General features: G+C 39.9%; 1 protein-coding gene and 1 long non-coding RNA gene across 2 annotated transcripts; both read left to right on the top strand.

Moving 5' to 3' along the window:
- Positions 1 to 3,448: 3,448 nt before the first annotated feature.
- Positions 3,449 to 16,110, top strand: ldlra (low density lipoprotein receptor a). The gene is made up of 18 exons (XM_010874531.3): positions 3,449 to 3,721; positions 9,562 to 9,687; positions 9,786 to 9,908; positions 10,078 to 10,455; positions 10,541 to 10,663; positions 10,761 to 10,883; positions 11,394 to 11,513; positions 11,835 to 11,960; positions 12,292 to 12,463; positions 12,597 to 12,824; positions 12,948 to 13,066; positions 13,157 to 13,296; positions 13,416 to 13,557; positions 13,846 to 13,989; positions 14,093 to 14,281; positions 14,430 to 14,504; positions 15,061 to 15,224; positions 15,359 to 16,110. Exons 1-18 carry the CDS (start codon positions 3,664 to 3,666, stop codon positions 15,389 to 15,391), a joined length of 2,583 nt encoding a protein of 860 aa, XP_010872833.1. The 5' UTR covers positions 3,449 to 3,663; the 3' UTR covers positions 15,392 to 16,110.
- A 3,367-nt stretch (positions 16,111 to 19,477) lies between these two features.
- Positions 19,478 to 20,602, top strand: LOC109616310. Its single transcript, XR_002197420.2, has 2 exons — positions 19,478 to 19,643; positions 20,568 to 20,602. It is a non-coding gene; the product is annotated as an uncharacterized LOC109616310 (long non-coding RNA).
- Positions 20,603 to 22,980: the final 2,378 nt, after the last annotated feature.

Raw genomic sequence — 22,980 nt, 5'->3', positions numbered from 1 at the left:
TAGTGTTTCACATTTAACTTGTGTAATTAATTATTGTCAGTTGGTTAGTGATGGATTGCACTATAATATACAAACTGTTGTCTGGTCAGATAAAGGCCTTAATGTGAAACATCAGACTGCCAGAAGTTCCTGCATTTTTTGCTTTATCAACAACCTCAAGAGTGGTAGGGGAAATGCTGCGCATAAAATAAAATCCAACATGAACTGTGAATAAATTAGACAAATAACAATTTATTCTGCACCATTTTGCAATGTAACTCAGCGAATAACAGGTGTCCAGCCAATGATATGATGCGGTTCACTTACGCAGCCAATCAATGTCATTGACAGCGCTTTATGAGTAGCATACGTGCACTGCCCATACGCGCCGCGGCGCCGGTGTTTTGCGGGTTGGCTAGGTAGCAGTGCGGCGAAGTTAAGAGACGCAAATGCTACTAACCCCTTATTATGGCGAAACGAACGGGCAGTGGCACATCTCACCAAGCCAAAGTAAAAAATAAATGCGGTTCTTTTAAAATGGAATAGCTGTCGGAGTGTGTGCAAACAGAAGAACAAGTGAGCTTTTTTCTTTTTCGAGTGAGAAAGGTCTGCTCTGCAAAACGTGCTGCGAAGCCAAAGTAGCAAGCGAGTTTTCGGAATGAAAAATGTGGACTGAATGGAAATGGGACTACCTCAAGCGTCACATTCAGCAGAACCCTCACACTGACATATAACATACTACACAGCTAATTAACAACACTATTTTTTCTTTTTCATTTTAAGCCAAATCACTTATATTAAAAGTAAACTAACGGAAATGACTGGTGTAATTTGATTATTTTAATAAGCCATGTAACTTGCTATGATCTCGGGTTTTGGACAGGTGTGATACTGGTATGGCCACAGCGTGCACGTCTGATGTTGCTCACAGTGGTCCACAGTGTACTCAGGGACTTTTTGTGTATGCCCAGACACATGAAAAATTAGAGGGAACATTGATTGTAACCACTGTGTCATTTCTCTGTTCAGCTCTGAAATCAATGCACGTTACCTTATTAATACGCACTAGTGTGTGTTACAACTGTCGTTTGGTCGGCAGGCATTGATTAAGTCAGAGTGGAGCACCGAAAGGATGACTGAACAGGCACGCCCCAGTAATGAGAATTAGTTATAGGATAATGCCGACATTTGTTGGACTTTTAAATATAAAATATTCACAGGCAAAAATTCTGAAATTAGTTTTGGGGAGTGGAAAAGTAATTGCTTTTAACTTACAAAATATTCCAGAGGAATTTGAGCCGGGTTTTCCATTTGTCATTTAGATGGAAGAGCAAAAAGACAGATTTTAATTTTGCCTTTAGCAAAACGAAATACAGCTGAGCTCATATTTACGGTGTTAGAAGCTCTTTATGGTGAGAACGCCTCTGCCTCGGTTCTGCGCTCTCAGTTTTTCAATGCTAGAAAAGAACCCAAACGAATATCAAACACACTAAAAAGGAATGTTCCACCCTGTTACGGACATGCTCACTGTATTTGCAGTCTGATTTACTTAATTTTTTTCTGCCATTGTACTATCTATTATCCTCTCCTGAAGCAAATGTCTTCATCAGTAAGAGGGAGAGGTAATAGAGATTTTATAAAGATTGTGAGACAGATTTTGATCATACAACATAAACATGAAAGAGCACTTCACAGAATGATCATTGCTAATTGCTTTTTATACTGTCCTCTTCCCGTGGATTCTCAGAAAGCTAACTTACATTTGAGACCATTAATTAGAGTTGACAGACACACAGCTCTCTGCCCTTTCCTGAGAGTGTGTCCAATTGAATAGCCTGCCTTGGGCATGAAAGCAATCACCACTGTGCCAAGAACCACAGAAATCACGAATTAGACTGTCACTACTTACATTGCCCTCAGGGTTTCCTCTGTTGGAAATCTTATCTAGCAGATACATTTTGTCCCATTGCAGGGAAACTCACATTCAGATATCATTAACATCCTATAAACACACCCTAAACTGAAAAGAAAACATTCCTGGAGAATCCTTTTGGAGGTCATTAACCTGATACCGTGAAGGAAAAAAGTGTATGCATTTCAAATAACCCCTTTTAATGGTCCCCCCCAAAGAAATTTGAAGAACCTATTCCTCAAATATGAACCTCCAAAGGTTCTTCAAAAGGTTCTTTGAGGAACAATTGAAGCTCATTTTAAAACTGCATGTGAAGAACTGCCTCATTTTCTGACTTTTGAATACTGACTTTTCCATTTTGTTGAGGCTAGATAATCAGTACAGGCAGAACAAGATAAATGCTTGTGTCATACTTCTGCTTGTTAGAAAAACCTATGCTCTTGTGCCCAACAACTCTGTAGTCCTGTAAAATCATAATGAAACTCAGGTTCAAGGCTGTATGCCGTCACTATTTTCAAACTTTATCTTGTACTTTATCTTCACGTTTTATAATAAATCATCTAAAGGGCTTGAGGACCATTGGGACTTTGGCCAGAATTTTGGTTATGTGCAGCTCATAAATTCCTCCTAAAATGTGATGTTCAACCCTATTTGTTAACGAAGAAAATTATGTGATAACTAGAAGATTACAGAACATAATCTATGGCTTTGTAGCAGGTCTAATTACACACCATGTTTTTTTCCTTTTTTAACCCTGACATTTATAATGGCTGCTTTGATTTTTTTCCTCCTCTTCTCCATAGTATTTCTGTGGCAACCTTGAGGAACTCTAACCCTATCCTACGTCATTTGTTTGTCTAGATAACCTTGTTCCCAGACTTTGCTCAATAGGGGACAAGTTAGTGTCCAGATGGAGCAGAGTTTCGAAAAATAACAGTTTTATTAAAATACCACAGATGTAGAACCTATCACAACTATATAGAATTGCCTTTATTATTGCGTTTATATTTTCTTCACCAAAAAGCGAGCCAATGTGCATCAACTAAAACTACAAAGGCGTCTATTGTTTAGACCAGATAAATTCTGTTTTTAAATTAAGGCCAAACGTGTGTATTTATTTACTCAGAAACAAATGGGCCTTATGTGTAAATGTGTGTTCCTGTATTACTATTTGTTCTCACTCATGAATGCCAGGTTATTGAGTTTATGGTTAGGGTTAGGTGTAGGGGTTAGGTAAAATAGTTATTCTTAATAGTACAAAATTGCCTCACCTTTATAGTAAATCCTGTTTGTGTGTGTGTGTGCGTGTGTGAGATAGAGATAGAGTTCATTTTTGAAACTTCATAAATGCAGATAGAGAAAGGGTTAAACCGTAGTAACATTGATTGCCTGAAGACACGCCTCTTGATTTTAAAGCTCTCTTTCCAGAGTTTTGGTCCAGTAATCACACCACTTCAAACCCCGCCCTACGCTCATATGGCTCCTCCTGTTTCCGCCCACTTTTGGACCATATTGAACTTGGTCTGACTTTGTTGCCAAATATTAGATTGTCAGGCGCATCCTTGCCTAAAATCTCGTCGAGATCGCATTTAAAATCAGAACTTAAAGCAAAGGACCTGAATGACTTTGAACCAGTTGCTTTAAAAGAAAACAATAGTTTAAACTATAAACGAATAATCATATTATAAACATTGTTATAACTGTAGCGTATCATACTACACTGTTAATATTTACAGTCAAGTATACATTACTTGTTTGTTTTGCTGCACACCATGGGACGTCTGCTGTATATGTTGTTGTGTTGTATGACTTGTGATTTTGTCCAAACGAGTAAGTACATTTTCTAATTACAGTACTCTGTGTATGAATAATTCACCCATTGATTTGCTATTTGTTCGATTAATGCATAGCGGAATTTTGGGTCGTTTTTTAAACATACCATTTTGAATAGTATATTTGATCGTAAATTACTTAAATAATCCACTATTGACAATATGACAGGCCAGTATGCATCATGATGGGGGAGGGAGTATTATTTGTAGAATGTAGGTCAAACGTGTTGCATCTCGAAGAAGCTGGGAATATTGTGCGAAATAAATTGTTACTATATTATCACAACACAAAGCATGTAAATCTCATTTGACCCTCCATAAACTAACAAATTATTACTACCGGCATTTGTATGAATGAACCACGTTTATCGACCCGATTCGTGGTTAGTGATAAAACGAGATGAGGTTTCGTGGCCAATCAGATTTAAGTAATGTGCAACACGAAATTAAAATTAGGGGATTCGGGGGAAATAAAAAAAAACACGCGGTCTACGATATTTGCATTGTAATTTGTCTTAGGATGAGCAGCATTTTACAGATTTGTATTGTTGTGCTATACTTTTGGTAATGCCATCATTAATAGATTACTGTTACTGTGATAAGTGCAAAAATGAAATCAACATACAGTACATTACAAAGCAATTAGCTTACAGTACCGTATAATCAGGCTACGTATCAATTAATTAATTCACAATCTCAAACACCCTTCTCACCTTTTAACCTTTCATGATTATAATTTGGGTGTGCCCCCCCAGCAATAATATAATCTTTGTTTCACACCTAAACAAAAGGGGATCTACAACATTCCAATATTGGAATCCTCTTTGCTCACAAGTATGCAATCACGACCATTGTTAATGGTGAGGCCAGTATGGAAATGTGTGGGGGAAAGTGTTGGAAACATGTTGGAACTGGCTTCTCTGGCTTGTACATTGACAAAACCAAACTAAGTTGTTCTAGAGCCTCATCTACACATCGTAGTTGACCATGCTCTGCCATTTGTAACATTTTGGTGTGATATCAAAGGGGAGATATAAACTGGGAATATAATACACATTTGTGGAAAAGAATACAGAGTGTTACACTGAGTGATAATTAAAAGTATCTGTTCCATCACCAAGGAAGTTATAGATGCCACAAAGGTGATTTTAATCTGTTATAAGTATCCATAAGTATTTCCACTACAGAAAAATACACTGTGATCATGTGTTATTTAATCAAGGTATACAATTAATGTTGTTTATATATATTTATATAACATATTTGGCGCTTATTTGCTTATTATTTTTTTTAATGTTTTTTTTTTCCAGACCTCCAACCACAATCTCTAACAATATAGGTCGCTTTGCTTAATCTAGTTGCCTACCCCTCAGCTTGGTGTTATAGTAAAGCGTCCTGTTTTGTTCATTGTTGAATTGACCAAAACACATACTGTTTCCAGTGGTATAGCAGTGTGACCATGGATTGCAGCTGGGCATTGGCTTTTGTGACCTACTTCTCTCTCAAATGTGTGTATATTTATTCAGGTGGTGTTTTACTTTTTTTGTGGCTTGTCTGGATCATCCACAATAACTATTAGTAAGACAACCACATTAAATAAGATTAAAGTCACTATTGACTTTTGACTGACAATTCCCGTAGGAAAAGGCTGTACACAAGTTTTGTTCTAAACACATTTGACCCAATGTCATTTTTTATTTGCTGAAGCAGAACAACAGTCACACGATCACCCCATTTAAATGGCCAAGCTCCAAAAACACACTTCCTAAAAAGTGATCTCACCTTGTCTGAGTGACCTCACCCTGTCTCAGACAGATAACTACCAATCAATGTCTGTTTAAGGTGTGCTGCAGGTCATTTAGTCTTTTAAACCCATGATTTGTAAGGTGTGACTTTTCAGATGGAAGATTTCAGATGAATAATCATGTGACGGTTGTTTAAATAATAATAATGCATATTTTCCTTTAAATAATAATACAAATTTTACTTTAAATAATAATACAAGTAATTACAAGTTTTAGACCCGTACCTTGGAAAATCAAAGAAGGATCACAGTGAAAGTAAACACTGAAAATAATAATATTTTATTGATTTCAACACCCAAAATAGTTCAAATTGACCCAAAACTTAAGGGCAGTTCAAATTGACGCACAACAAGCCCAAAATAGATCAAAGGAGAATATCTAGACCAAACTATGAGGTTACTACTATTGTTTAGAGAATTCCCTTATCATTGAAACCTTTAGTGATTAACTAATGTTTCACCTCATCTTGTTTAGAAAGTCCATCAGTTGTCACTGAAAAAGTAACCTTGACCTCTATTGTCCCTAGCGTTGTTATCATGCAACCCATTTCATGTGAATCCCCCGCTTGACCCAATCAGCTTACTGTGGTGTGATTCAAGCTCCTCCCTCTGGAAATTGTAACAGCTCCGAAACAGGTGTCCATCCAGTGCTTTAAGGCCTAAATGCAGGATAAGGAATTCACAGGCCCACCTGGACTGTTCTTAGTGCACTCTGTGGCCAGGGGCACTGCTGCACACTGTCTTAATGGCTGTTTCCAGTTAATTGACTAGAGTTGGGGTTAGAGAGGGTTGGGTGTTTGAAGTGTGTAATGTCTTTGTTAGAGGGACAGCAATCAGAACTGCATGGAGGATAATTAAGATGTTAGGTAGAATCTAAAGTAACATCTGCATGTACTGTAAGCATGGTCTCTGTTACTTTGTCTTAAGTCAACACCAAAATATCAACACAGCACTTCACTATCACTAGCATTTTTTGCATGAGTGCCCATGAAGTCCTCACAAGAAACAGTAATCATACCCAGTTTTTTTTTATTATTTTCTGTATTTTCCAAGAATAATTGGTTGCTAATGTATACAAAAAGGTTAAAACACTCCAAACCGATTCATGTTTCTTAGAAGTCTCATTCTGAATAATGTCTCTGCACTGAATTTAAAAATAAATCTATTCAAATAAATCCATATTAGCAGCACCTCTAAAAATGATATAGTGTTGTGACATTCAAAGTAAAGTTCTGATATAACATGAGGTTTTGGAGCATGTTTTTATCATTTATTTTTAACAAAACAAATAATGAACAAATTTATGGGGGATTTTTTTCACTACTCTTATGTAGTTTCATTGCTCAAAACATTTGGTGCAGGTGCAGGTAGAGGTAGTTAATTACTTTAAATTGCTATTTCGTCTGTACTGAAACCAATGAGTTCAGATGTAAGTTGTATTAACTTAAAAAATTATTGTATAATATGCTAGACCACTCCTACAATATATTTTCCAAGTATGCATTGCTCTATCGAATTAACTCTAGTTACCACAAATTACTGTGTATATTAATGATAGAGACATGGTTATTGAACTCACAATCCTTTGTCTTTCATGTGAGTTCCTAGAGAAATGTTTAAGTCATAATGAATGACAAATCCCATATGGTCTTATTTTGGATTTGTGGTTTACGTACAGTGGCCAGAATTCCTATAACTTTGGTTCAGTTCCTTAGGAAACACAGCATCTATTGTGACATTCCTGGAAAACATGGGAAATGTACCCAAACTCCGCAAGCCTATCTGCAAGGTACATGCCTGCAAAGAGATGGGAAATTCCTATTGTACTCCAGCTTTCAACAGCAAGAAGAAATATTTATTTGATTGGAACAATAATTTCAGTAACAGCTGCTAAACAAATATGCTATATAATCTGATTATTATAGACAAATGAATGTGTTTGAATGTTGTGTAGCTAAGATTCATCCAATCTATATGTAAAACAAGAAACTAGGCATGTGCGTGACCCAGGTCACGCACATGAAAGGCTGTGTTGTTAACCACTACACCAAGTGTCTCTATCCTGAAAAAATCCTCATTTGCCACTGGCCGTTTTAATAGTTAATTGGCTATTCGTGAATTACATTGATACAGTTAAACTGACAAATTTTTGTCAATACAGAATAATTCCCAATTTGTACTTCGCTTCACCTGTCGAAAAGGTACAAACTCAGGGCCTATAGTTCATAAGTCTGCTTCTCTAAGCACTATGATATTTCTTAGCCTTCTCCGCTTACGTGGTCCGGCAAAAAGGATAATGAATCAATTACAAACAAGAAACCAGGCAAGCCTAGTTCAGCCAGCCCGCAACAAACAGCGTTCCCCTCTTGAGATTCGAACCCGCGTCACACACGTAAAAGGTAGTGTCCTTAACCACTACCACATTTGCCAGGTGTCAGTACAGCATATTGACTATATACATTCACCTAAATGATTATTAGGAACGCCATACTAATACTGTTTTTGACCCCCTCTCGCCTTCAGAACTGCCTTAATTCTACGTGGCATTGATTCAACAAGGTGCTGAAAGCATTCTTTAGAAATGTTGGCCCATATTGATAGGATAGCATCTTGCAGTTGATGGAGATTTGTGGGATGCACATCCAGGGCATGAAGCTCCCGTTCCACCACATCCCAAAGATGCAATATTGGGTTGAGATCTGGTGACTGTGGGGGCCATTTCAGTACAGTAAACTCATTGTCATGTTCAAGAAACCAATTTGAAATGATTTGAGCTTTGTGACATGGTGCATTATTCTGCTGGAAGTAGCCATCAGAGAATGGGTACATGGTGGTCATAAAGGGATGGGCATGGTCAGAAACAATGCTCAGGTAGGCCGTGGCATTTAAACGATGCCCAATTGGCACTAAGGGGCCTAAAGTGTGCCAAGAAAACATCCCCCTGTGATGGAAATTCCATGTATCGACACTCTTAAAGGAGTAAGAAACAGAGACAAAGTTCTCTTGGCACATTCTAACAGTTTTATTAACTATTATACAAATATGAGAGACGCGTTAATCGCTTACATACATAATCATCCGAGGAGTCTCTAACTCCATACATGAACAATCCGTATTTATTACATAGAAAAGGGGTGTGGTAAGATGCTGCCATCTGTCTTGTCACAAGAGTTTACCCAAAGGGCGGGCTGTCCCCCCACCTTATCCTTCTCAACTCCTGAGGAGACACAATGTCTGGATAGTCAACAGAGACACTAAAGGGTTATACAGATTTACGAGTACCCCTCTAATCCACCCGTGAAAAGTGAGACATACATCGAAAATCCACCAGAAATTGTTGCGAAATAACAGTAAACTAGTGATAGCCGTTCTTCCAGCAGCCGGATATTATTCTAGCAGCGCTAATTCAGGTTTTCTGTTTTAAAAATAAAAGCCATCATTGTATTATATAAGGCAATATAGTTAACACATCTAGTCTGTCAATCTAGTCTGTCATTTTATGTTTAATGTCCGGTCTAATGTTGTTCTTGTCTGTTTTTTTTTTTACATACTAGATTGTTAACTATATGGCCTTCTAAAAGTTTGTCAAGTGAAAAGACGAGAGAATCGTGTAGGCAGCGAAGTGTTTGTCTTCCCTGAACAAATCCTTATATCCACCAGAACTGCTATTTAAGGGGTGGTCAGTCAGGGACATTCTCTCTTCCACTTATGCGGTCCGGCAAAAATCCACCTGGAGTAGAGCATGATGGGGACGTTTTCATTTTAAACTAGAAAAAGTAAAGAGTAAAAGTCAGTATCACATAAACCTTTTAAGTCATTGGTAGGATTTCTGTATCTTTGAGTTCAGCTCACTTAAAACTGGAGAAAAAATGTCTTAGGCCTTACAGTGTAGATAGCACAAACACATTTATTTAATGTCCTATAATGTATTGGAGGTTGTAAACACTCTAAACATCCAATTTTGATTTAAAGATTTTGTTAATCACCAGAAACAGTAGTCGTGGACAGACCTTGTGTGTGTGTTCACCTCACAGACACAGAGATAACATGCGGGACCAGGCAGTTCCTGTGTGGGAACGGGAAATGCATTACGTTGAGATGGGTGTGTGATGACACAGATGACTGTGGGGATGGCAGTGATGAGCTCGCTGGTGTCTGCTGTGAGTATCACCTACTGCCAAGGTTCATGGTAATGACTGTATCGTTATACATTTTTCTCAGTTTTAATCAATGATGGTATTTTTTGTTGCAACTGTAGTGGACAAAACGTGCAGACCCACAGAATTTAGCTGCGGTGGGAGTCTGAACCAGTGTGTTCCCCAGACCTGGCTCTGTGATGGCAAAGCTGACTGTAAGAACGGAGCAGATGAGTTAAACTGTGGTAGGTGGTCTATCTCTGTTTTAACATAGTGAGGTAAAACATTTGAAACATATCTTCACAGTATCTTTTCAAACAAAAAGATGTATTTCAACCTCCTCACATTTCCCTCCCTCATAATCTTTCTTCCGAAACGGACATAAACCTGAACCGCCCGTCTCTGTTCCTACAGCTCCCAAGCAGTGCACAGACAGCGAATTCCGATGCAGTAACGGCCAGTGTGTGTCAGCCTCCTTCGTGTGTGACGAAGATTCAGACTGTGACGACGGGAGCGACGAGTCTTCCTGTCCACCCGCCACCTGTGACCCTGCCTCCTTCCAGTGCAACAACTCTGTCTGTGTGCCGCGCTTGTGGGCCTGTGACCAAGACGCCGACTGTTTAGACGGCTCAGACGAGTGGCCTCAGAACTGCGGGACGCAGTCCCCCAAGGGTGCCCCCAAACCCTGCTCATCTCAGGAGTTCCACTGTGGCAGTGGGGAATGTATCCACAGCAGCTGGGAATGTGACGGCGGGTTTGACTGCCTGGATCGCTCCGACGAGACCAACTGCAGTGAGTACATTCCCTCTCTCTCATTACCGTTTTACCCGTCGACTGTTTTGGCTTTTGGCCTCTCATTCTCTCCTCCGCTCCGTAGACCGCGCCACCTGTCGCCCCGATGAGTTCCAGTGTGGTGATGGCACCTGTATCCACGGCAGCCACCAGTGTAACCGACAGTACGACTGCAGAGACCTGAGTGATGAAATAGGCTGTGTTAATGGTAGGCTCCTTTCTCACTTCCCTTGTTTCTACTGCTGTAACCTGCTGGAATGGTCGTGCAGTCTTTGGGTTACACTGCGCTGTCTTCCCCCTCACAGTGACACATTGCGAGGGCCCCACCAGGTTTAAGTGCCGCAGCGGGGAGTGCATCAGCATGGAGAAGGTGTGTGACAAGCAACGAAACTGTAGGGACTGGTCAGATGAGCCGCTCAGGGAGTGTGGTAAGTTTTCAGATAGGACACTCGGGGAGCGATACCATACTACTTAGGGGGAGTACGAGTTTGCCCGATGTTAGCCGTAAAATGAGTTGAAGGGAAATCCTGGTGCTAGCTTACTCAGGTTGCTAAGAGCAAGGTCATCTCTAGCCTGTTGAGGATGTTTAGAAAAGTTTGGTTAACAGATATTGCCTGGTCAAGAATTCTGCCATTCTCTTTAGACAGCTTGGAAATCTAAATGTTTAAGTTCACTATTAAAATAATGCTAATTGAGTGACTATCAGTGACACAACCAGAAGAAACCTGCAAATGCTAATCAAATTAATACAAATGTAATCTGGTGTTTTTGCTATACCCTAAGTAGTGGGTTAAATTCCGTTCTCCATAGTATGCAGTTTATTACCAGAGCCTCTCTACGAGAGGAGCTGTGGCTGTTGTGGTGAACCTTCACCTTTCTCTCCTCGCTCAACTTCCGTTTTCTCTGCTCTCTTTTATTCTCTCTGTCTGTCCCTTCAGATTCAAACGAGTGCCTTTACAACAATGGTGGCTGCTCGCACATCTGCAATGACCTTAAGATTGGCTATGAGTGTCAATGCCCCACTGGCTACTACCTGGCAAACCAGAAACACTGTCAAGGTAAATCTGCATGACCAGCGTGTGTTCACAGGCCTCAACAACTTGGATCAGTCAGCAACCAAACTGGATCTAATGTCGACATGGACTTCAGACTGTACATCCTTTAGTCCTAGTGCCAGGCGGTGTACCCAGTGATGTTTGCCCTGGTTCAGTCCGCTAGTCCACTAAACAGCTGATCATAGTGAGGGTCTCTGTCCTCATTGGGCTTCTTCTCTGTTGGGCAATGATGGCTCGGATCTGTTGTCAGATCCCAACTATTTCTGTTGGACAGTTTGCCATTTACACAGGTACCCTACAGTTCTCCTATACCCATTCCCACAGATATTGATGAGTGTGCCAGCCCAGACACCTGCAGCCAGATCTGTGTTAATCAGATAGGCAGCTACAAGTGTGAGTGTGAAGAAGGCTACCAGGTTGACCCAGCTACCAAGGAGTGCAAGGCCATTGGTATGTACTGAACCTAAGAAATAATCTGTACTCATGTTGTCTTTTCAAATTGAATCGCATAAATTATACAGTAAAGCAGAAATGAAATGTACCTATTTCTCAGACTAAAATCTAGGCAAGAAACTAAAAAAAAAAAACAATCAGAAGAAAAAAACAGATAGGCATGAAAATCAAAAGGCTACCCTGCTCATTCCTACAGCTCTGAACCCTTCTACATAGTGGTTTCCCTCAGCTAGGCGCTGCCATCAACCAACAACCAAGTTTTCATCAAGTTTATCTGACAATCATGGGTCAAGCAATCCCGTACATTATCTCTCACCTGATCTCACAGGAACTGTAGCCTATCTCTTCTTCACCAATCGGCATGAGGTGAGGAAGATGACACTGGACAAGAGTGAGTACACGCGCGTCATCCCACGCCTTAAGAATGCAGTGGCCCTGGATATGAACATCGCTGCCAAGGACCTTTACTGGTCTGACCTCTCTCAGAAGAAGATCTACAGGTGGTCTCCATGTTTTAATCATCCCTGTTGTAGGCCTTTTCCCCCAGTGACATCTTAATGATGATGGTTAATGAAGATGATGATTGTGTAATAAATACATTGTCCCTCTATTCCCCATTCGTTTATAATCCAGCACCTCCATGGACTTGGCTGCAGACACCACCCATCACAGAGTTGTGATTGACAGCGACATTGAGGCTCCGGAGGGCATTGCCTTTGACTGGGTCCACGGTAACATCTACTGGACCGACAGTATCCGTAGCTGCATCTCCGTGGCAACCGCTGATGGGAGCCGACGCAAAACTCTCTTCCAGAATGGGCTGACCAAGCCCCGTGCTATTGTTGTCGACCCCCACAGAAAGTAGGTCCCTTGATGCCTTCTGCAAAGCGTCATAATAAATGAAACATGGATTGAATCAATACAGGAAATGTTTGGATGATGATACACTTCAATAAATGTGCTTTCCTGTATGTGTTCTCCCAGCTTCATGTACTGGACTGACTGGGGAACTCCAGCCAAGATTGAGAAGGGAGGTCTGAACGGGGTTGACCGTGCTGCTCTGGTCATGGATGACATTGTGTGGCCCAATGGAATCACCCTTGGTGAGTGCTTTTGTAACCTCCTACCTTTGCTTGTGTTTCTACATTGTCACTCCGGTCCGATTAGATCCTCTTGTTCTTCGCCCTGGTCAGACCTGCTGAACCAGCGGCTGTACTGGGTGGACTCCAAGCTGCACACTCTCTCCAGTATCGATGTCCAGGGTGGGGGCCGAAGAACACTCATTATAGATGAAGACAGGCTGGCCCATCCACTAGGCCTCACCGTGTTTGAGGTGAGCATCGCAAAACGTTCAGTGATGCGGTATGCAAATTAGTCACAAAGAGACAGTTTCATGTCTTTAATTGGAAATGAGTTACGTGTTACGACAATAATTCAGTTCTGTGTTTTTAGGAAAGAGTGTTTTGGACAGACGTCAGCAACAATGCCATCCTTAGTGCCAACCGTGTGACAGGCAGGGACATCAAACCTGTGGCAGAGCACCTGGCATCCCCAGAGGACATTGTGTTGTACCACAACCTCAAACAGCCAACTGGTACATATGAAGTATCTCAAATGTTTAGCTCCACCCAAACTTCCCCCCAAAATTATAATGATAATTATACAATGCATTTTTAATGGAGACCTACCTACAGGCTGTAGTTGGATCAGTACTCTATGTAAGAATAGCCATGTGTTTTAGCGTGACACATGCTACTTTTGGGTCTGGCGCATCAGCCGTGTACATTTTAGCTACACTGCAGCAGTGCCATAGCAATGTGCTTTTCAACGAGACAACCTAGTTTCCTGACTTAATCCCCTCCTTCCCTCTGACACGCTCCAGGCAGGGACTGGTGCAAGCTGGCCAACGGAGGCTGTGAGTTCTTGTGTCTGGCTGCCCCCCGTGTCTACGGAAATTCCCCCAAGTATACCTGCGTGTGCCCTGACAACATGCTGCTTGCCAAAGATATGAGGAAATGCCTTACAGGTATCTACCTAGCTTGCGTTGTTAGCCTTTCTATGTAGCATAGCACAGGAGAAACAGAGATCCCTGTATAATCCCATTTAAAACCCATTTTTGTGTTGTCCAGTTGCACCAACATCCGCTGCACCCGTCAAGCCCAATGTTCCCTCACCTGCAACTGCAACCCACGCCCCTACGTCCCCCATCATTACTACCACGGTTACACCTGCCACTCCCCGTGCTGCCAGGCCAGTCTCACACGGACCGAAGATCCTCCAGGGTCAGACTACCACAGTGCCTCAAAGCACCACTCAGGGTAAAAATGGGTTGAATGTGTGCTCTCAATTAATACAGTATTTATGGAACAGCAATGACAACTTAAAGACTCACCTTTCCTGGATTATCTGGCTTTGACAGGATGTACAATTTAACTGATCTAATGTTTCTTTCTGTTTTTTTCTTAGAAATCAACCATGAGTTTGCTGCTATGCCCACAGCCCCTTCACTCATTGCAGGTTTATACATTGCGCTGCCTATAGGTAAGTTGTTAAAACAGCACTGACTTTGACACACAGTTATTGTTAGCATGATCCATGCACCAATGACGTTAAAAACATTTAGCCGTGGTCACTGAATGATCCAGCTTTAAAGTAACTTCCTTGCTTTTAGCTGTGTTATTGCAAGACCAGGGTTTGAATCCTGCAACCAGTGCAATTGACCAGCATTGTTGGTTGTTGGTTTGGGGAACAAGTTATTAAATATGCCTGACTTCCCTCATCACGCTCCTTGTAGCTCTTGGGTGCCTGTGAGCTCAATAATTGTTGAATTCAGGAGACTGCATTCCTTCCGGCACACAAGGATTATAGTAAAGACATGGTTGAGGGATCAGCATAATAACAACCAGAATGGCATTGGATGTGCTTTATGGGGCACATCTCAACATCGACTGTCCCGAGGCCGCTGGGAGTTGCAGCAATGAGGCAGGGCCTTAATCATGAATTGGATATCACAAAACTGGGGAGAAAAATGTGGGAAGAATAAAAATAAAATATGTGCATCAACAAATTCCCCTATCCTGATCTCTCTGTCTCTCAGGCATTGTGTGCCTGTTGGCTTTTGGTGCCATGCTATTGTGGAAGAACTACAGGCAGCGGAACACAAACACAATTCACTTTGACAATCCAGTTTACCAGAAGACCACTGAAGACCAGGTGCACATATGCAGGAGCCACAGTCCAGACGGTTACTCCTACCCACCGGTAAGAAGGCAAATTTATCACATACAGTGTTTTTGAAATGTAATCTTGGGGATGGGTGGCCTGTGTAATATATCACATGTTGTAGTTGTAGTTCAGTGACAGTGATATGTTTGTCTTTCTTTCCTTCCCTATAGAGGCAGATTGTGAGCCTTGATGACGAGGCGTAATATCCATGCCAGCACCAATGTTTTTCAGAGGATATCAGAAGTGTGACACATAAGCTAACTGGAACATCTTTTTTACTTACCTCAAAGACATAAAAAGCCATAGAAAGTGTCATACACTGACCAGACCACTGTGTGTTCATAGACCAATGGAAGCTCGGAAAAGAAAATCAGGAAAAGGAGGAAGGTTTTCCATCCATGTGCCTTTCTTGCCTAATATGCACAAACCAGAGCCATAAGAGACCATCAGCTCATCTTCACCAAGCTTGGGCTTTTTTATCGAATTATACAACTGTATTTTTGTTCTGAGATTCATTGTCTGAATTGTGAAATATCTGCCTGTTGGAGGATTGCCTTGGAGTTTAACGACAGTATCAAAGAAAAGGAGGATAGGATTTGAGCATTTTCTGAATGTGAAAAGTGTGCCCTTGATATATAATTTAACTGCTGCTTTCTTTAACAACACTTTTAAAAATGGTGTTTTACTACTAAGAATTCAGAAGCTACGTAGTGTAAATCATGTAGATGTTTACTTTTCTCATGACCAGGAATGAAAAAGAAAAAGAAATCTATTATCTTTTTTAACATTTTTATTATTAACTGTGTTTCTGAATAGTTTAAAAGCCAAACACCATAGCCAGTTGCTTAAATGAATCCCTTTGTAGTAAATGAAAAGTCTACTGACTGAGTCAGAAAGGGATGAAGTCATATTTTTATCCCTAATATTGATCATTATCCAAATTATCCATGCGCATGTTAACATCATTGTTGTGAGCACATTACATTTCCCTGTAAGTGTTTCAATGCAAATCAAGAGAGTAGATTGGTCAGTCTGTATGATATGTCTTTCTCATGTTCTCCCCTATCTAACACCCCTCTCAAGCGTATCCTGTTTTCTGTCTCACTGTGTAAGAATAGTTTAGAACTTCTTCTATAACAGAAATACTTCAAAGATGGTCTCAAAGGACCACGAACATTGGATCATGTTTAGTTAGTTGTGTAATGCAGCAGTCGTTCAAAACTAGCCAACCTTCAGGTCCTCATTCAGGGTCTGAAACATGTTGCCTTTGAATGGTTATCATAATGTTTTGTTTTTTTGCAGAGGGTTTCATGTAGATGTAAGCAATAATTAATTGTGACCATTCAACGTTCATGAATACAATCCGTCCAAGTGCATTATATTTATATCATGCTGATAAGCTTTTGACCAAGATGATCTATTCAAATACTAACGATGGGCCTGGGGTGACATTAAGACACAGCTTTTCACACTGCTGTCTCTAAGATCAGGTGGAAAACATATGTGTATGTTTACAAGGAAATGTGTTTGACATTGAGTATGTGATATTATTATTACCGAGATTACATAGAGCAAATTTGGGTAAATTGATGGCCAAAGCCTAAATGTTATGTGTGGGGTTACTGTCAATTAAAATAAACAAGAGTGCAGATCATGAATATGTACATAAAAAGTTCATATTGTCTATGTAAATATTTGTTCATTTTTTGGGGTCATAATATTCCTGTGTAGAATTTCTATACTGTTAAACCTTTGTTGTACATAAATAAATGTTTCTATTTATTTTAGAATCATTACATTGATTGGTATTTCCATGTGCCTGTGTGTTTTTGCATTATTTGATGTAAGTCAAATTAAATCATGTGTCATGTATCAAACCTAATACTTTTTAGATGGATTCCGGGACTTCTTGATGATAAAAGTGGCGCTGTTGAGCGAAAACAGCTGAAAACCTCTGTCATTCCCCAAGTCGTCAAAAATACTATTTCAAACGTACTATTTCATGACTGAGGTATGACAGTGATAGCACAAAGATTATGCACATATAAACTGGAGGACTTTTTGATAATTCTCTTTAGTTTATACACCTGTGAGCAATGGGTGTGGATGAAATACCTGAACTCAATAATTGGTAGGAGTGTCCACATACATTTGGCCATATAGTGTATGTTCTGAATGTTAACATTACATGCTATTAGGTTGGAATAAAACTGTGAAATAGTGAAAAATCAAAAGTTGTTTGAAAATACTACCCAAAGAATTACCAAAAACAGAATGCAATGATCCTTCGGTGATTTATCCCTATAACAAATTGGAAATCGTACAAAGACAACAAATCAAATGTTGAAACTGAGAAATGTTATTATTTTTTGAAAAATACATACCGATTTTGAATTTGATGCCGGCAACACTTGGGACAGGGGCATCTATATTACTGTGTGGCATCACCTCTATAAAATTCTCTATAAGCATTTAGGAACTGAGAAGACCAATTGTAGTAGTTTTGAAAGTTAAAGGTTTTCTCATTCTTGCTTGATATAGGATTTCAGCTGCTCAACAGTTCGGGAGCTCCTTTGTATTTTTTGTTTCATAATTCCCCAAATGGTTTCAGTGACGGCAGACAGGCCAGTTTAGTACCTGGACTATTTTACTGCAGAGTCAAGCTGTTGTAATACATGCAACATGTGGATTGGCATTGTCTTGCTGACATAAAAAGTCTTCCTTGAAAAATAAATTTTCTGGATAGAAGCATATGTTGCTCCAAATCCTGTATATATTGTTCAGCATTAATGATGCCTTCACAGATGTGTAAGTCACCCATGCCGTTTGCACTAATGCACCCCCAATACCATCACAGATGCTGGCTTTTGTACTGTGCGCTGATAACAAGCCAGATGGTCCCTCTCCTCTTTGACCTGGAGTATGCGGCGTCCATGATTCCCAGAAAGGATTTCACATTTTGATTTGTCAGACCACAGGACAGTTTTCCGCTGAAGATCACAGCTATCCAATATTGTTTTTCAGCCTTGACCCTCGCTTACAGAGATTTCTCAAGATTCTCCCAATCTTTATCTTATACAGTAGATTATGAGATTCCCAACTCTTTGAAATTTTACATTAAGAAACGTTCATCTTAAATTGTTGCAATATTTGCCTGCACAGTCTTTCACAGTGGTGAACCTCTTCCCATCTTTACTTCTGAAAGACTCATCCTCTCCGCGATATGCCTTTTATACCCAATCATGTCACTGACCTGTTGCTAATTAGCCAAATTAGTTTTATTCTTAGTTAATTAGTTAATTATTTTAGCATTACACAACTTTTCCAGTCTTTTGTTGCCCCTGCCAGAGCTTTTTTGAAACATGTTGCTTGCATCAAATTGGGCATATACACTGATCCACCATAACATTATGACCACCTGCCTAATAGTGTGTAGGTCCCTGTTTCTCTGCCAAAACAGCCCTGACCCATCAAGACATGGACTCCACTAGACCTCTGAAGGTGTGCTGTGTTATCTGGCACCAAGATGTTAGCAGCAGATCCTGTAAATTACGTCCTGTAAAATGCGAGGTGGGGCCTCCATGGATCGGACCTGTTTGTCCAGCACATCCCACAGATGCCCGATTGGATTGTGATCTGGGGTATTTGGAGGCCAAGTCAACACCTTGAATTCGTTGTTGTGTTCCTCAAACCATTTTTGCTTTGTGGAAGGGCGTATTATCCTGCTGAAAAAGGCCAATGCCATCAGGGAATACCATTGCATGAAAGGGTACACATGGTCTGCAACAATGCTCAGGTAGGTGGTACGTGTCAAAGTAACATCTACATGAATGGCAGGACCCAAGGTTTCCCAGCAGAACATTGCCCAAAGCATCACATTGCCTCCACTGGCTTGCCTTCTTCCCATAGTGCATCCTGGTGCCATGGGTTCTCCAAGCGATGCACAAGCACTCGGCCATCTGCTTAATGTAAAAAGGAAAGCTGGACAAGAAGTCTTAGAAACCTTTTCTATTTGGCCAAGATAGTGGCAAATGCCCAACCAAACCGTCTCAACTTCGCCTATAACACCTCACTCCGAAAAGGCCTGAAACCCAGGAATGGAAGGGGAATTCATGATATACTTTAACAGGAATGCGACCTCACACAGCTGGCACACATTTATCTCAGAAGCTGTGCCAGACAAGAGCAGCAGAAAGATTACCATGCCAAGACACAACAGGCAAATCACTGGAAGTGACGTCAAAGCCACATGAGCCAGGGCACAGTCTGAGCCAGGGCAATGTCTGGAACGCTGAAGGAAGCTTGTCAGCTTTTGTTGGTTTATACTGGCCTGAAGTTTGAGAACAAGGAGACATTAACTTTTGACTGTTTGCAGTGACAATGTCCAGTGTGAGACATTCAAGTGGACAGGAAATCTGACACTAAAAGAAACAGGTGGCAGAGGAACATTCCCAGGTAAGGGCAAAAGAACAATGTGGTTAGGAATAAGCCAGGGTTTTATCTCAACACTTTATTTACCTTAAAATAAATTATGTTTGGAATCAAGCACAATATGTCCACATTTATTCCCCACAGTGTCGTACCAAGTAACCAAATGAAAAGGAACATATAAGCACTTGTTCTGACAAACGTAAACCACTATTTCAATCAGTGTGACTGAGTACATTTTGAAAAATGTAAAACAAGTAAAATACCTATCTTTATTTGACATATACTATATTTGACTCGTCATGGGTGCTCATTTCATTTTGTGTTAGAGAAGAAATATACAGCATAAACTTCAATATACAGTAGATGTTGGGTTTGGATCACTGGCTGAATAATTTTAACCAAACGTCAACAAGGTGAAATGTGGCATCCTTATTTGGACTACTGGCGACTTCCATCCAAAACAAACAAGTGCTTCTCTTAATATAACGTAATTTCCTGAACTGGTTGTTTTAGTTGGCAAGGCCTCATTTTTTGAAGAAAAGCTTTTGCCTGAACCTCTGTCATTAATCATTAACATATAAATTTGGCCTAAGTACAGTTGAATTTGAGCTTTTTAGAGGTGTAGCAGAGTGGAAAATTATAACATATTCTTTAAACTGGTATTTAAACTAATTGGTGTAATAAAGCATATATAGCCAGCTTTATTAAATTTGAAAGGACGTACAAAACCCAACTACTGTATATGAAAAATGTATGTCACTTCCACAGGGTTGTGGGTTTGATTCCCAGCTAAATGTAAATACAAATAATAAATGTACTCACATTTTATGTAAACAAGCCAGTAGTGAGGTGAATATTCTGACCCCCATCCTTATGTTTGTTGTATATACTGAATCTCTGACAATACTCTATGCAGTGGTTAAGTGTAAGCATATCTACTTTTCTCAGAAAGGGACCTGGGTGAAGGGAGGACATAGGCCAGGTAAGGACACAGCTTAGTTCTGATCCCTGTTTATGCGTTATCTTTTTCAATCATCACTCTCTGTAATACATCACTGTTTATTTATAGGAAAATAAGAAAACAACAAATATTATCCTGGATGCTTTGTTGGTCGTCTAGGGTCATCCAGCAGTCTAAATGGGTGCAGCATGGGTTCGAATTCAGCCCACTACTCTTTCAGCTAAAAATAATCATCTTGTACCACTGTATCCAATATATATTTGTGTAACGTGCCTTCGGAAAGAATTCCATTTTACTTTTTCCACATTTTGTATAATAGATTTAATTTACAATTGATTTATTATTTTCTACAACCAATCTCCACAAAACACAATACCCATAATGATAAAACAAAAAAGAAAGTTTTAGAAATGTGTCAATTTACAGAAAATGAAAAACTGAAATCTCAGGTACATACAGAGCACTCTAGAATTACGGGCACCCTAGGTAAAAATGTACAAGAAAGTGTAAAAGTGAATGAAAATAAATGGTTGCTTATCAGCTTGATCTTACTCTGAAAATGATTTTACACATAACTCTTAAATGGTCATCCATGACATCCTGTGTCACTGGTGTCAGTGTGTAAATATTTGACTAGATGGTTGTTAAAAAGAAAACAAGACCCAGAGTATTATTCAGTAGCAAACAAAAGAGTTTAGACAACAAGCTAGATAAAGAAGAACATCTTAATTTGCAAAGTCTATACATATTGACATTTTGTATTAGAGCGCCCCCTGCTGTGCTACTGACTGAGTCGCAAACCACAAATACAGGGCCACTGACGACCACACTAAACCCAGAGAACACACAAACACTTTAATATAAATTATACTAACATTCATACAGACAAACAATAAAAGTCTATCACGGATTATCCAGTAAAATACAGTGCCCTTTATGTGTTCACATGGATTTCCATCTTATAGCTAAAAAGGTTACATGTACACATGTATTTTATTTCTTATGGGATTCATATTCCACTGTAGGTCATAACATAATAGCACAATCATAAAACAAATCATGGGAAAAAAGAAAAAAAAATATATGGCTATAATTCTTAATACTGTGTATCGCCCCCTTTGGCATCAATGACAGTGTGCAGTCTTTTGTAATAGCTGTCTATGAGGCTATGAATTCTTGCAGATGGTATAGCTCCCCTTTCGTTTTGGCAAAATGCCTCCAGGTCATGCAAAGCCTTATGAGCACAACTGTAACTACTTATTGAACGCGTACTCACTGGAGGTCTGGAGAGGAGGCTGCTTAAAGTACAGTATTTGGCCAGAAAATGCAGACATACAGACGTTTTGATTGGTTACTAAAACCACGCTATTTGCTTGCTTTACTCGCAATGATGGAGTTGACTCCTTATTAGTCATCTGAATTTTACTTGTCGTCATCTTTGGATGCACGTCGTTCAAAGGCATGGGTAATGTTTACATGGACTTACCATTCAATTGAATGTGTACCATCAACATAGTTTTCAACAAGAAATGGAACAAGGCATCAGTTCAGCCGCCCCGCAATTCAAGGTGATAATTGTTGTTGCCCTCCCCTCCACCGGCTTGCCTTCTTCCCATAGTGCATCCTGGTCAGTGGTGTCGTTAAGCCTGAGCGTCCCGGGCTATAGCCTATCTTTTATGAATAGCCCCAGATCTCAAATTGACCGAAATAATAATAATATAAAAATAGCCCCTGATCTATTCATCTATAATTCCAATCGTTTACATGTAGGCGTGTAAATCCATCACTATGGAGTCCATGACTGCACTGTTTTCTATCCTTTTCCCATTTGAAAATAACAACAAACTCAGGGCCAATTTTTGTAGCATCATCAACACTAAGGCTCAGAGTGTCATTTTCTTTGAAACTGCATTTAAGACTATTGTTTTTTTTCAATACTGCTATCACTAATATTAAATATCATTATGACTTAAGAGAAAGATGTTCCGGAACATCTTGGTTCCAGAACCACCTTATTTAAATATCTTCATCAGGGAAATTGAGGTCTGCAGTTGGCCTGTAGTTCTGATACCTTACATGAGGTCCCCCAGATGTACCACAATTTGGTTGTAGCCCTGAGCTTGCTCACCTGAAACAAGTAGTCAAGGGCTTGATCATTATTATAAGTTGATTCAAGTGTGGTATCGTTTTGGGAGACATAATACAATACTTTGAAATGCTGGGGGTTCCCAGGAGAGGTTTGTTGTCGAAAAGGTTGCATGATGAATTTGCAAATACATTTTCATTTGGTGGTAAGGTGAAATTGATTTTATGAAAACCATTCACATTGACCAGTGAAAGTAAGGACAGAATTGGAATGTAATGTAGAATCAGTTTGTACACAATCCACATGTTAACCAA

Source organism: Esox lucius, chromosome 11 (assembly GCF_011004845.1).
Source record: "Esox lucius isolate fEsoLuc1 chromosome 11, fEsoLuc1.pri, whole genome shotgun sequence".
Lineage (NCBI taxonomy): Eukaryota > Metazoa > Chordata > Actinopteri > Esociformes > Esocidae > Esox > Esox lucius.
Note: the sequence above shows the minus strand (reverse complement) of the source record. Positions and strands in the feature narration are given on the sequence as shown.

What these genes read in the sequence shown, in the direction of transcription:
- ldlra (XM_010874531.3), top strand. Translation starts at nt 3,664, where the DNA reads ATGGGACGTCTGCTGTATATGTTGTTGTGTTGTATGACTTGTGATTTT. An exon ending in AAACCAGAAACACTGTCAAG is followed by an intron (nt 11,514 to 11,834) that starts GTAAATCTGCAT and finishes CCATTCCCACAG; the next exon opens with ATATTGATGAGTGTGCCAGC. An exon ending in TAGGCCTCACCGTGTTTGAG is followed by an intron (nt 13,297 to 13,415) that starts GTGAGCATCGCA and finishes CTGTGTTTTTAG; the next exon opens with GAAAGAGTGTTTTGGACAGA.